The 14,409-nt window shown below is 45.5% G+C and overlaps 1 protein-coding gene across 2 annotated transcripts in view; it reads left to right on the top strand.

Moving 5' to 3' along the window:
• The window catches only part of LOC147459202 (uncharacterized), a 62,656-nt gene extending 55,709 nt beyond the window's left edge, over positions 1-6,947 (top strand). The window contains exons 9-10 of one of the 2 annotated variants that reach the window (XM_086509786.1): positions 6,486-6,588; positions 6,671-6,947. In XM_086509786.1, the coding sequence (XP_086365912.1) occupies positions 6,486-6,588; positions 6,671-6,767 (200 nt within the window). In that variant the 3' untranslated portion in view covers positions 6,768-6,947. Of the gene's footprint in view, positions 1-6,073; positions 6,417-6,485; positions 6,589-6,670 lie in introns of those variants that run through there. The other variant, XM_086509787.1, reaches the window with a different exon arrangement.
• The last annotated feature ends 7,462 nt before the right edge of the window (positions 6,948-14,409 follow it).

Here is a 14,409-nt window from a genome sequence, read left to right as displayed (position 1 = left end):
CATAGTTCCGCGCCCAAAGAGATTGTCCGAGGGCCCCTTTCGGTATTTCTTTATTATCAATGCTTCACAAAGTACAATGTCCGATGGCCCCTTTTGGTATTTCTTTCTTATCAATGCTTCACAAAGTACAATGTACGAGGGTTCTCGTCTCAGCACTGCTCCCAAGCGTATCTGCCTGAGAGTGAGGCCCTGACACTTTATTTATAGGCCCTAGGCCTTCCAAAAGCAATGTACATGAAAATCTTCAAGTCTAAAAGCATGTGGGTCCCAAAAGCTAGCGCTCTGCTGCAAGCGCAAATCCCGGAAATCCGTACTATCCCACCTCAGCAGCGAGCGCGATTTGCGGAACGTTCGTACAACGCTGTCACGTCAGCATCTCCACGCGATTTGGGGGTTCTTGCTTTATTTCAATCCTCTACTATCTCTTTGGGCTGCGTAGTCAGCTTCTTCAGTGCTGACTTCCGAGGTGATCTGATGGTGCCTCTTGTCAAGCGGATGCTTGGCCAAAAATGTCGCATACTGTGGATCCTTGGAGTACTTTCGCATCTGTTGGGCACAAGCGTCAACCTCAACCTATTGTTGCCGCTGCACCTCCATCCTTTCATACTCAATAGGTGGAGATGGACCGTACTCTTTCGAATCTTCAGAAGATGGACAATGCCTGTTTGAATCTTCATTGTTCTCGCTCGAGCTGGAATGGTCGGGTGCCACATTTTCCTCTTGGCGGCATTCATCGACTGAATCCATGTGTTCTGTGAGTAAAGGGATTCGATCCTTCGTAGAAGAAGAATCTATTGAGCTCTAATACGACTGTAACAGACTTGGACACTCCAAGTCAGGAGCAAACTGAAAGGACTGAACAAAACCGAGAGAGAGACGACACGGCACAGCGTAGTTCCGCGCTCAGAGAGATTGGCCCCAAAGATTGGCACCCCTTTCGGTATTTCTTTATTATTAATGCTTCACAAAGTACAATGTCCGAGGATCCTCATCTCAACAATGCTCCCGAGTGTATTTGCCTGAGATTGAGGCCCTGGCACTTTATTTATAGGCCCTTGGCCTTCCAAAAGCAATGTACATGAAAAGCTTAAAATCTGAAAGCATATGGGTCCCAAAAGCTAGTGCTTTGCTGCCAGCGCAAATCGCGCAAATCTGTACAGGTGCCACATCAGCAGCAGCCAACGCGATTTGCAAAACGTCCGTATAGCGCTGCTATGTCAGCATCTCCACGCGATTTGGGGGTTCTTCCTTTATTTTAATCCTCTAGTGTCCCTTTAGGCCCTGTCGGAAAGGAGCCCATAAGTTCGAACAACTTGAAAATCCTTGGTCTTTATTTTCAAGTCTCTCAGCTGGGCTTTGCAAGTTGGTAGCACTTCTCTGCATCTTTCCATAGGGTCTTGGCCCCTCTCTGTTTGGAGTTTGTCCTTTAGGTCGTGCCACGTCATCACTTTGTGACAAGTGCGGGTTGGACAGGTGAGGCAACGCGATAGGATGGGGCAGCGGTTGGGATTAATAAATCCCAACCGGGGTTTCTTCTTTCTTCTTCTTTCCTAGGCTTTAGGCCCCTCAGCTGGGATTTGCAAAACTTATCAAGTTAGTCCAAGACGTGAAGGTCACTAAGATGTTCCAAATGCCACGCGTATGATTACAAATGCAAATATAGTACATAAGGACATTGATCATGGCATAGAGGATTTTGGTTTTGACAAAGAGATTGGCATGGATCGCCTTTCTAGGGAGAGTGAGTCAGTGTGACTGGCCAAACAAATGCATTGATGGGACGCGTTTATGTCATATGACCTCAACACAAAAACCCTAACCCCCCCCCCCAAATGTGCTGACTGTTTTTGGAGCTTACTCTTAGAGTTGTATGTTTTTAGAGAGTTTTTTTTTTTTTTTTGTTGGCAAGAAAAAGATCCTTCCATTAGTGAAGAAAACTGTCCAATGGGCTACAATCTGCTCCTGCTAGAGAGGGCTACATCAACATGTGGGGAGACTCTCCCAGTGAAATGCAAGATATGTAAAATGATGGCTAAATCAGGAAATGGGAGGAGGAAACAACCACACTTGTGGACTGTATCACCATCTAGGCGCGCCATGAACCATGGTGAAGAAGGGCTCCAGGCACCAAAGTCGCAAGAAGGCCTCGTGGCGCTCCCACATGCGGTTGGAGCTGCCCTGAAGTCTCTCAAGATGGCTTCTAAGCGTATGGAACAGCTCCAGCCAAATTGTCACGAAGAGTCTCCGCCGTTAGGAATAGGTCGAGCCTCGATGAAGCGGAAGTAGCGGACTCGCCAGATAAACCTCAGTGTAAGGCTGTAGATGAGCTCCAACCACCACTCTCTATCGCCCCTCCGTTCCTGAGGGAGGAGCTCTGTGGCAGCCTAAGGCTGTAGATGAGCTCCAACCACCACTCTCTATCGCCCCTCCGTTCCTGAGGGAGGAGCTCTGTGGCAGGCTGGAGTGTAGGCCGGCCCTCCTGTATCACAAGCAGGATTGTATCACAATCATCCTGTGACTGTAGCCATCTCAAAACGAAGTGCTGGGCCCGTGAATGTGGCCCAAGCTGCAGCACCCCAAGTCTACTCGCACGATGTAGAGAGTGTAGACATCTGCGGAAGAATCTGAAGCCAATCTGTCGTGCCATTGGACATTCCCACAAACAGTGACGGTGGTCTCAAGCTGGTGATTGCAGGAGATACTCAAAACCCTGCCAAGAACTCGGACGTGAGACCCTCCTCCTGCCAGTAAATTGCTACAGCAGGACGAGCCTCTCTCTGCGGTGTTAGTATGTGGCGACCCAACCGAGCTATGTATTGGAAGAAGGAGGTCCTTGGGTGATCGGTTGTAAAGGGATCCTGCCAATGCAACTCCCACGGGCTCCACTGTACTCGCACCGAAGGACGGCTTTCCCAAGCCCAAAGCCATCAGTGTCCTGACTCAAGATCTGACAGGTCGTGGTCTATGACAAGTCCTCCCACTGATGCCCAAAACTCTGATCCGCTAAAAGCGACTCGGCCACCTCTCGTGCCTTTGCAGTGGCTTTGTGGAGGCGGCCTTCCCGCTGAACCTCGAAGAACATGCAGGAACCAGCAAGCTCTTATTGAAATGAGAACCCATCTGGCAGGGAGCTGTCGGCTCCATATGGGTGTGACACTCTGCAGGTATAACCTCTACAATATCTTGACCCATGGTCTTCACCCCCCTCATGTTTCGCAGTTGAATGCTCTTGATCTCCTCAGGAAGTACTGTAAACTGCAGCCAGTCCCCAAAAGAGCGGGCTGGCTGGACCCTCTTGCCTTGGGACCCCATAGGGGTGTGCCACTGTGCAGGTATAGCCTCTACAATATCCTGACGCATGCTTTGCACCCCCCTCATGTCTCACAACTGAATGCCTCATGGTAACAGTCAGTAGCAACTGCGCGCACATCCTCCGGCTGTGTAGCAACAGACCCATTGGACCTCAACTGACCAACGCTGATGTGCACATGGCGAGGACCCACAATCTCAAAGGACTCACCAGTAACTTTGTCGCCCACCTGAGTCCATTGAGATGCCTGACGATGAAAGGAAAACTCGTGGCGCCGCTCCTCGATGGCGATCAGCTCCTATCGAGCCTGCTGCATCTGCTCCTCCATCCAAGGGCTACCAGGGTGATGCTCCTGCATCTGCTGCAAGGAGGCAATGCCCCATCGGAGTCACTTCTCCTCCTCCCTGGTCGCAGCCAAGCGAGCTGCAAATTCTTGGAGGAAGAAACGATTGAGCTCCACAAGGCCAATGGCCACTCTAGCAGCAGGGTCCCCCTATGTGTCCAAACTCTCTGTCCAGAGCGCCACAACCTGCTCTATGAGCTATGTATCCAGCAAAATCCTTAGAGAGTTTGTTTTTAAAGGCCTCTACTATTGAGAGCCTGGCTCCAGTATAAAAATCAGCTCCTAGGCATGACTTTCACACAGTCACAGGTTCTTAGAGTTGGCTCTCAACTTCATACCAATTATTGAATATAAATAAATACATGAGTGGGGGTGTTGACAGTGGCGGTTGAGGGCCATCGACATCCCTCTCCACTATCTTCTCTCTCAACCTTCATTGTCTTGCCGATTTTGTTCAATAATTCAGTCGTGTTGAAGTTTTGAAATGATTCAAGTTTGCAAAGATCGAGTGAGTTTCGTCTTTCTTTTGATCACTTGATGGAAGTGATTACAGAGCACCAACAATAAGAGAAGAGTTTTGACTCTCTCTCTCTCTCTCTCTCTCTCTCTCTCTCTCTCTCTCTCTCTCTACCAGGACCCTTCACTATGAGGCAGGCTGCTGCTGACAGGCTCACCCGAGGATATGCAGCTCTGGCCATGCTAGAGCGGAGATGCCACCAGGCACACTTTCAGGAACCCCGCACGAAGGGGTGGCTTTTCGACACCTTAGTCACCCCGGCCTTGATGTACTCGGCGGCAGTATGGGCACCAGGATTGACAGCTGACCAGTGGACACAGCTTGAGAGGCCACAGGTATGTATGATCTCACGCTTGCTCCGCAGCAAGAAGACAGTGCCACATGACATTATTAGAGCCGAGCTCGCCACACCACCCATGGTGGTAGAGGCACTATTCCAGACAGTCTGCTTCATCCAGAGGATGAGAGAGCTACCTCCTGACAGACTTACTCGTAGAGCATTTGAGGCAGCTATACAGCTATCAGAGAGTGGGCATGAGAGAGCATGGTACTCACAGGTCAGAGCATGGTTTGAGGGACACGGTCTTGACATGGAGAGCCTACCACCATTCCAGTACGACCCCCACTCACCATATGTTCACCTCTCTCGCAGTGAGAGGAACTTGGTACTGAGACAGGATCTGTGGCAGCTATACACTAGGAGAGTCTGGGAGTCACCTGGCTTGGGGACGAGGATGTCAGATTACAGAGACCAGTTTCTCACCATATTGTCCGGGGGGTTCATACAGAGACCACGCTACATGGACACATATATGCCACATAGCTCACGGGTGGCGATTGGTCAGCTGAGAGTGGCTTCACACAGGTTAGAGATTGAGATCGGGAGACATACTGGTGTTCCCAGGGAGGAGCGCGTCTGCAGAGCCTGCACAGAGGAGGTGGAGAGTGAGGAGCACTTTGTATGTAGATGCAGAGCATACACTGAGATCAGAGGCAGGTATGAGGCCCTATTCAGAGGACAGCCCACTCTCCGAGAGATCATGGACTCTCGAGATCAGAGACAGCTCGGACGGTTCTTACTAGAGATACAGAGCCATCGGGACACACTACTACAGCCACACACAGCTACACAGACAGAGGGGAGACAGTCGCAGCTCACAGACTTCTTTCAGAGGATTACCGCCCCTCCCCCACCAGACACTCAGAGGGGAGTGACACTCCCACAGGCGGAGGTGAGCCGAGCTAGACGATGACCACGAGTCACAGGCTACAGGGGCGCGAGCTCCCACCACCGACAGATCGAGGAGATCCGAGCCCGGGAGCGCCGTGCCACTGAGGAGCGAGTGGCCCGGATGAGGGCCAACCCGACAGCTTTCATCCGGGCAGCCTTGGCACCAGACCCGCCCATGTACCACATCTTACATCCCCCCATTAGTACAGGATGGAGCTAGATAGCTTGATGCATTCTCATGATTGTACTACCTTGAGCATATAGACATGCATATACCCCTAGAGATAGAGCTCCATCCCTCCTCAGATACCCCACTACCTACACTCAGTTCAGTTTTGTATCAGTTTTTGTTTCATTTGTCTTTCCGATAGACGGATGACATACACACCATGTACATTTGATTTGTCTCATAGGCCGATTTCGGCCTGACATAGACGTTAAAAATCTTTCTTTCTTTCTTTCTTTCTTTCTCTCTCTCTCTCTCCCCTCGTCGGATAGATCTTTAAGGTCTCTTGGGATAGTTTCCTATGACGTTAAAAATTCTCTTCTTCTCTCTGTGTTTGTGGCTTCTCAAATAACTCATTTATTCAATATTTTTGTTAATTGTTTTCATTGTGTGCTCCCGTTTTGTGACAATTTTTTATAGTTTCAGATGGGTAATTATTTTCCCAGATTTTGGTGGAGAAGATCGTGATGCAGGTTATCTTCACAGATTTAGTTGTGAGTTCTAGGTAGCGGGACCCTTTTATCTTCTTAATCTCAAAAGAACCCAGTTGTGGCAAAGCAAATAGGCCTAGACCTTCAAGGCACCTGACCCTATTTTTGGCCTACTTAAGGCCTTAATGAAGCATGGAACTCTTGGTAGCAATTGTATCGATTGATTAATGCTGCATGATGGAAGCTTTTGTTCTTTCTATTTCTTGTAAGAGGACCATCATTAGGCATCACTTTATGTAGGCCCATTGTGACATATGCTTGACATTACCAATTAAATCTAGAGCTTCATTATGCTGTGGACGATCTGTATATGAGTGCCTACCCTTTGATGGTTCACACATTTTGTAACAATTATGTGCATAAACAGTGAGGCCCTCTCCCTCGAGGAATGGAGATGATTATTACATTTACAGTCACAAATACTGCCGGCGGTGTGACGGGGAAGTTCGGAGGTGGAAGCTGGCCCAAAGGTAAGACACATGGTCTTAAAAAAATAACTTCGTATTGAGAAAGCTTTGAACTCGGTTTTTTCCTTTCTGCACTTTTTTTCAGGACTGTTTTTGCATGTGAGGTGTGCCAGCCCCTTATTCAACAAACTTCGAAAACACAAGAATCAATAGACGGAATCTTCCGAGAACGTTCTCTATAGCAGACCGTGACAATATTATCAAAGAACATGTTGATGAGTATTTGCACCATTCAAAACCTTTGCAACACCATGAACAAAAGAATCACTAGTCTCTCTCTCTTTTGCTGGAAATATGTGAAGCAAATTACAAAAAATGCAATAAAAGTTGATTGCAACTGAGGTGTAGTCCTCAATACAAAATCATGGTGACCTGAACTAGGTGTTTTGCCATGCGGTTACCTGTTTGAATTGTCTGATTTCTAATGAGTATTCCTTTTCTCAAAGGAAAAATTCGGGCATGAGCAATAAGCTCCTCATGTTGAGAACCATGCAGCAATTCTAGAGTGGAAAAGGTAGTCCAAATGTGCATATCTCAAGCTGATCAGTCAAAATATAATATCTGAAGGTAGAAACGGGCAAAGCTTATCCCAAAGCTTTTGATTGTATGAATCCAAGAAATTAAAGGAAGCCCTTGAAGGCTGGCTGATGCAGAGAGACCCAAATCTAATTCAAGTATGTCATCCAAGAATTTGTTAGGAGTTGGTCTTGAAGCTACCATGTCTTTGCTCCTTAAGACTGAAGATTAGAGTACCCCGCAAAAAGCCGATGTTTAATGTATGTTTAGCTGGCTAAATTTGCAAAATCTCAGCTAGGTTCCGATCTTGAAACCAGCAAATATTACAAGTTTTAGTGAAAGTACTGACAAATGTCGTATATTTTTACCTAAACTCGGAAGAGTTTTAAGTGTGCCCTTATTTTCTTTGGTTAGAAAACTGTTTTTGGCAATCCTTGCAAATAACTTGAACCAACTATGAAGACTCTAGAAAGCTTCTTGTTCTGAATAGGGTGACAAGTTAGAACCATTAGGTTTAAAGAGAGAGTTGAAGGCTTGCTCGAAGCCATTACTATAGATCCTTCATTTTCAAAAGTTTTATGTACAAAAAGTATTCCACTTGGAGTAATTGAGTAGTAACATTGCATATATTAGTAAGATCTCTCCATGTCTCAGACTAATTTGATGGATTGGTGAGATTCGGTTGGATATGGCCACCAAGGGGTCTTGTGATTCAATTTCACCTCTAATGTGAGAGATTCAAGGGATGAAGGTTGCAAAAACGCGAATTAAACGCGGGCACAAAGGACTAAAAATGCAGGAGATTTGGCTCCAATGGATAGGGAGAGATGTTATATATGAGTCATTGAATGGGTAACAAGAGGCCGCTTCTAAAAGCAATGGAGAATCGAGATGGGCCAAATAGGAGAGCGATGGGTTGCCAAAATGCTGTAGAAAGGGGGTTGTGATAGTTGATGTAAGGCCTATGACACACACATTCGGAAGGACGTGTTTGAGATCGAGTCGGCGAAAGATGGTTCATTGAGGGAAAGGTCCGGTCGAGTCCCCCCCACCCCCTTCCTCACTTGCGGTCACAATTTTGTCAAAAGGCGCAAATGCTAAAAATGGATCTTGAATCCCGAACTTCGTGCATAGAGCTTCACGCTTAACCAATTGCTTTGATGTATCCGGTCATGTGTGATAGCCAAGGTGCCCAAAACAATCTATTCGGGCCTTCCGAGCGCTTGTGTGTTACAGAGACCTAAGTACTATCAATGGGCGTTAGACATGGAAATGAAAATGCTAGAGAAGGGGCCAAATTAGCGCTAGTAGATTTGAGGTAGGAATTTTTAGGCCTAGAATGCTGCTAGTCATCATGCTTCGAGTGTGGGAGCCCGACCTCAAATTTCATTGGCCATGGGTGCAGAAAGAGAGGAGAAAAACCGGGAAGCAAGCAAGGCAATATTTCATGGAGTTCAAGGATAGAGGCACTCATGAATCTACGTGGGTGAATGAGGACGTTCCTCATCAACTATTCAAATTTGCTAGCCGCTTACAAGGATGTCTTGTAGCTCGGCAATGATGTCTCATGTTAAGTAGTAGAGGATGTCACATGCACACTGGCTTGAGTGAATGTAAACTCCCTCATCAACTATCCAGAATTAATAGCCTCTTACCCGGCCGTGTAGCTCCGCACTAGTAGGATATGTCACATGCATACTAGTCGCGTGTGCAATGTGGGATATTCTAAGCCTACTTCCAAAGCCATACAATGTGTATAGAATCTAGGAATTTTAGTTTGGAAATTTTATGTCCTTGTTCAAAGGATCTACATGTCCAAAGACCATAAAGTTAAGTATCTGAGAGTTAGAACCCTCTTGCAAAAATGATTTGTACGCATGTTCAATGGCTGTTATTATACATATGTGACCAACCTGTAGCCTTGGATAAAGCATCTCCCTGAGACACTTTTAAACACAAAACATGGAACACATCCATGAAGAGGACAATAGTAATTCCATACATCGTTTACATTTTTTTTTGGGTGATGAAAAGTAGATCACACATGCAAAAAGAGAGTTCACGAGATTTCTTACTAAGTTACTTGAGATGTCGCTTCATGATTCTCAAGTACACCTAGTCAAAATGAGACATCTTGTCAGTTCTGGCTAGAATAAGACTCTCAAGCCTTGGTAAGCCAAAGCTTAATGCTCTCAAAGAATTTCCTCATAAGCCTAGCTAGCCTCATGCAACTAAGAGACGTACTTAGTTAACAATGATTGAAAACGACCACCATATGTAGCCTTGTAAAGAGTGTGACCAATAGCACTACAAAATGTGTCATTCAGTAGAAAACATTTAAATTATTGATCATGAACATATTCTTTGAGAACGTATGAGAGCTAGCTGGTTGTAGATCTCATTTGATCGTTTGACCGTGGATGATATGCACTCAAAGAATACATCGTGCACCAAAAATTTCAAACAAAGCATGCTTGAAAATGTAAGATATGAACTATGTATCATGATTTGATACAATTCACATAGGTAGAGCATACATAGGACACCAATGCTTAATGAATGATTTAGCAACATCTTGTGTTGTAACTCTAGCCTTGCAAAGGATGAGCATTCAAAGATTACTAACTCAAGCCTCTTGTGTTTCTTATGAATGTAGGAGTTAAATTAGTAACAAAATCCACAGATATGTCTTTAAATAGACCCCAAATAATTAGCAAAGATATCCGGGAACCTCCTTTCCATAAGAAACATTAATATTTTGACAAAGTGTACATTTTTTACATATTTAAATACATTCTTTCTTATGCTAGGCCTGCAAAAATATCGTGTAATTTTTTCCAATATTGCACTAATTCCATAGTATCTATTCACAAGTATGTCATGTGTACAATACATAATGGATACATTACGATATTTCATCATATATCCAATTATACATGAAAAGAAAAACATTAGGCATGGCATAATTGCACAGATCATGTGTAGATATTGTAGAAGGTGCAGTTATTGCACAAGATCTGTGCAATGAATGCACATATCTTCACAAGGATGTAGTGCAATAAGGCATGTCATATTACATAGACCTTGTGCAAACACTTCTTATGACCCATACTTTTCAAATTTGATATTTGCATACCTATTTTTCATGTAATCAAAACTAACACCTCTAATGGGAAAGAAGAGAGCTACGCTCAAGAAAGAGAAATTTTCACTGCATACTCAATGCATTTGCAACACAGCTTTAGCATAACCAAACACATATCCAATAAGTCTACCAAATCTTTAGAGTAATTGAGGTCATTGTGATTTTCTATCACTCTAATATGCACAAGTTATGGATTGAAGCCATTTTGGTTCTTGATAATCTGTTTGTGCAATAAATGCATGACCATATAAAGCATTCTCCAATGCTTGAGTACATATACCCTTATCCTCAATGAGTTAACACCCCCCCCCACCACACACACACACACACACACACAGAAGAGAGAAAAGAAGAAACAAGGAGAAAAAGGAAGGTGAATAGTCATAGTGGCCTACATACTTTTTGCATGGGAAAGTGCATGTGGCCCCAAGCTAATGCCCCCTCAAAAGCACTAAATAAGATTGAAGGGGATCGGGGAGCACCACAGACGGAGAGTGAGAGAGAGAGAAGGAGACACACACACGATGTGGGTGGGGAGACTCCAAAGAGTGAGCAGCCCCCTATACACTTATGCTATGTATAAGGTATACAAGTCAGTGGGCGCCCAGACTCTGGGTGGCTGGGCAAGGCACAGGCGTCTATACCCCAACAACCTCCCACTTAAAGGCGACTGTGCCTTTAAGCAAGGGAACCTAGTCTAAAGACTACAAAAGGCGAGAGAAAACCGCTCTCAACCGATGCCCACTGGCTGGCTGTGATCGTGTGCATCCGGTTGTCCTGCTCTCGTGTAAGTCCATACACCACCATACGTACCGCACACGTACTGCAAGTATGTACGCAATACCTACATATCTCCCTCGTGCACTATGCCATCATCAGTCAACAAACGACTGACAACCCCAACTGCAAATGCTCCCAGTGCAGCTGACTCTCTGCTTTGCTCAGTCACTAGCAAAGCATGCATGTTTGACTCTGTCACCTCTCTGTGTGACTGCTCAAGTCGTGCCCCAACTGTGTGCACAACAAGTTCACTACTCTGCACTCCATGCAAAGCATCTTGCAACCCACAAGCAAAAGAGACTCGCTTGCTCTCTCGCTGTCTACCTGGCTGCATGATCACAGAGACAACACCGTCTCTCCCGTGATCCACATGCAATGGGTAACCTGTACCACTCTTGGCACCTCTCTCAATCACTAGCGAACCCAAATGCAACGCAAAAGATCGCTCAAGCAGCGATACCCGACATCCACTATACCATAACTGTCTGACTGAGATCAAATCCCGTCTCAGATCTGGCACATAACGCACATGACGCAGGGTAAATCTCATACCACTGGGCAAGGACAAACATACGTCTCCTGCACCCTCAATGTCATACACAGCACCATCAGCCATGTGCACACAACCAAGTCTCCCACTAGAAAACGTGCTAAACCACTCACGATGAGACGTGACATGGAAAGTAGCATCTGAATCTAGTAACCAATGTGAAGACAATGTGCAATCCGATATGCAATCCGTAGACATAAGATCGTCTGAAGACAAGCTAGATGTAAATGTGACATCGCCGTCACAAGCATACTCAATAACCACCGTACTAATCTCACTAGCATCTGTCATGCCCAAATCTGCATCACGCATCTGTCGCCTCCGTTGTCTCAAACGCCTGAAACATCGACGCCTAATGTGCCCTCTAAGTCCACAATGCCAACATGTCAAGTCTCTATGCCGTCGAGACTTGCGTGTGGGACCAATCTCTCCCATGGACATAGAAGTGGGACTAGACTCCCCTGTAGACATGGATGTCGCGTACATAGCATGTAAACTCTGCCATAAAGCATGAGTTGTAGTCTCCCTCGAGACCTGCCAGTCAACAGACTCAACCAGATGCAAACGAATCGTAGACATTGCTAACTCATCAAGATCCTGCCAATCATCATCACGCATAGACTTGGGCTTCGCCGATAAACCACGCAAGGGTTTATCCTGCCCCAAATCCGCCAATGCAACAAGCATATGCTCCTTCCAAGCAACAAAATCTACACCATCAAACTGTGTCAGACCATAACGCTGGAAGTCAAATGAAAAATCAGCCATAATGCTCGCAAAAGAGCAACCAACAATGAGTAGAAAATGTCAACCAAATCAGCCCTAAACTGGCTCGAATCGCATCAACAAAAGTCTGCAAATATGGCTGCAAATCAGCCCCAAAATTCAGCTCTTAAACAGCTGCATAAACAAGTCAGAAACATGTCCTAGATCAGCCTACAACTGAGCCATACATGGACACCTGCAAAGAGGAAACAATGGCTGAAAATTCAGCACCCAAATAAGCCCTCAAACCTGCCTGTAAACTTGTAAACCTGTAAAACCTACTGAAAAACCTCAAGCCATTAGTGCTCGAATCCGGCTACCTAGCTCGTAGCCACACAAGCATACATCACAATACTCACTCCTGTGAGTGTGCCAAGATAATTGTACGCCTGTCAAACCGTGAGCTAATCACCAAGCCCACACTGTGCGGTATCGATGCATACACACGCACAAATCTCCCACTTGCAGAGAACACCGCACGCAAATGCTGAGTGCAACCCGCAATCTCTACCTAGATCACATAAATGATACGCATAAAACTCCTGGGAAAATTTCGCCAGAGTTTCGACGTACAATGGCTATAAACACAAAATAACCATTGTCCTGCAAGCTCAATACAATGAGCAATCAATGCGCATCAAACTACACTCAATATACATGCATAAGCTCTGCAAACCTGTGTCCAACAAATGCTCACAAAGAGTACCACAGGTGATCATACATGTCATCCATAACCAACCTCTGCACTTGCTCACAAGATCTACTGCTCACCACATAAGCATACATAGAGCATTACCCGCTCAAACACCATGTATGCAAGCCACAACACTGCAGAAGAACCACTCAACTGCAACTGGCAACACCTGTGGGAGTACTAGACTCAACCTATACCTGGGAGTCAAACCCGATCTTGTAACACCTCATATGTGCCTGCTACCTGCAATGTACACGGGTAAGCTGTCTGCAGCAAAGAAAACAACAGAGCCCAAAACTGTCATAAAAAACAGTCTCTGTGTTTTTAAGGGGATCGGGGAGCACCACAGACGGAGAGTGAGAGAGAGAGAAGGAGACACACACACGATGTGGGTGGGGAGACTCGATGAGTCAGCAGCCCCCTATACACTTATGCTATGTATAAGTTATACAAGTCAGTGGGCGCCCAGACTCTGGGCGGCTAGGCAAGGCACAAGCGCCTATACCCCAACAAAGATGAAGAGAGAGAGAGAGTTCCACCTCAATGGGACTGAGAGTATACTGATCAATAGAGCTTTCAAAGGGCTTGATAGGTTCTATTTGTCAGCTTGCGAGTCCAATTTTGAGTGGAGAGCGTGGCGGTGGCCCAAGGAGAGGCATTTTCTTAAGCCGCAAAGCAAGGATGTATACCACACCTTGATGGACTCGTTAGATCGATTTCCCTCTTTGAACAAGCAATGGGGTAAGCATTGGCCGGAATCAAGATGGAGTTTCATTGTGAAGAATATCTCGAGTCCACAATGGCCGCATGGGATGAAATACTTTTTGTGGAAGGTACTTTGGTGTGAAGGTTCTAGCAAGAGGTATTGGTTCATATAGATATTCGCAATGCAGAATGGCTAGTGAGTACCTCCCTCACTTGTTCCACGGAGTGCCCGACAGTTTGTGGCCTAGCAAGAAAGATATGCAAATGGGTTCAAAAAACTTGGAAGATAGGTTTCTTCAAGAACGATCTCTTCATGGGATGGAAGGTGATAAAAAGACACGTGTTGCTTATTTGTATGCAAATTGTTAAATTTTTCTACTTCAAGCATGTGTGGAAGGTCAAGAACGGTTGGTACTCAATAACACCTTTGAAAACAACTAGCTTCACAAAGATTATTCAAGAAAAGAGGGAGGCGATTGTCTCCATTGGGAAATGGAAGAACTTTGAAGAGCATATATTTTGTGGTGTTTGGGAGACTCCACGCTTAATATGAGCATGGCTTCAATTTGTAAATCTTTGTGGTTATTGTAATACATTGAACTCACCATTGTGAGTTCTGCCACAAAAAAATAAGATGAAGAGAGAGAGTGTGTGATTCCCAATAGTTAA

The sequence above is a fragment of the Adiantum capillus-veneris genome, chromosome 4 (assembly GCF_014529385.1).
Source record: "Adiantum capillus-veneris isolate H3 chromosome 4, ASM1452938v2, whole genome shotgun sequence".
NCBI classification, from domain to species: Eukaryota; Viridiplantae; Streptophyta; class Polypodiopsida; order Polypodiales; family Pteridaceae; genus Adiantum; species Adiantum capillus-veneris.
The sequence above is the reverse complement of the archived record's forward strand: the minus strand, read 5'-3'. Positions and strand labels throughout refer to the sequence as shown.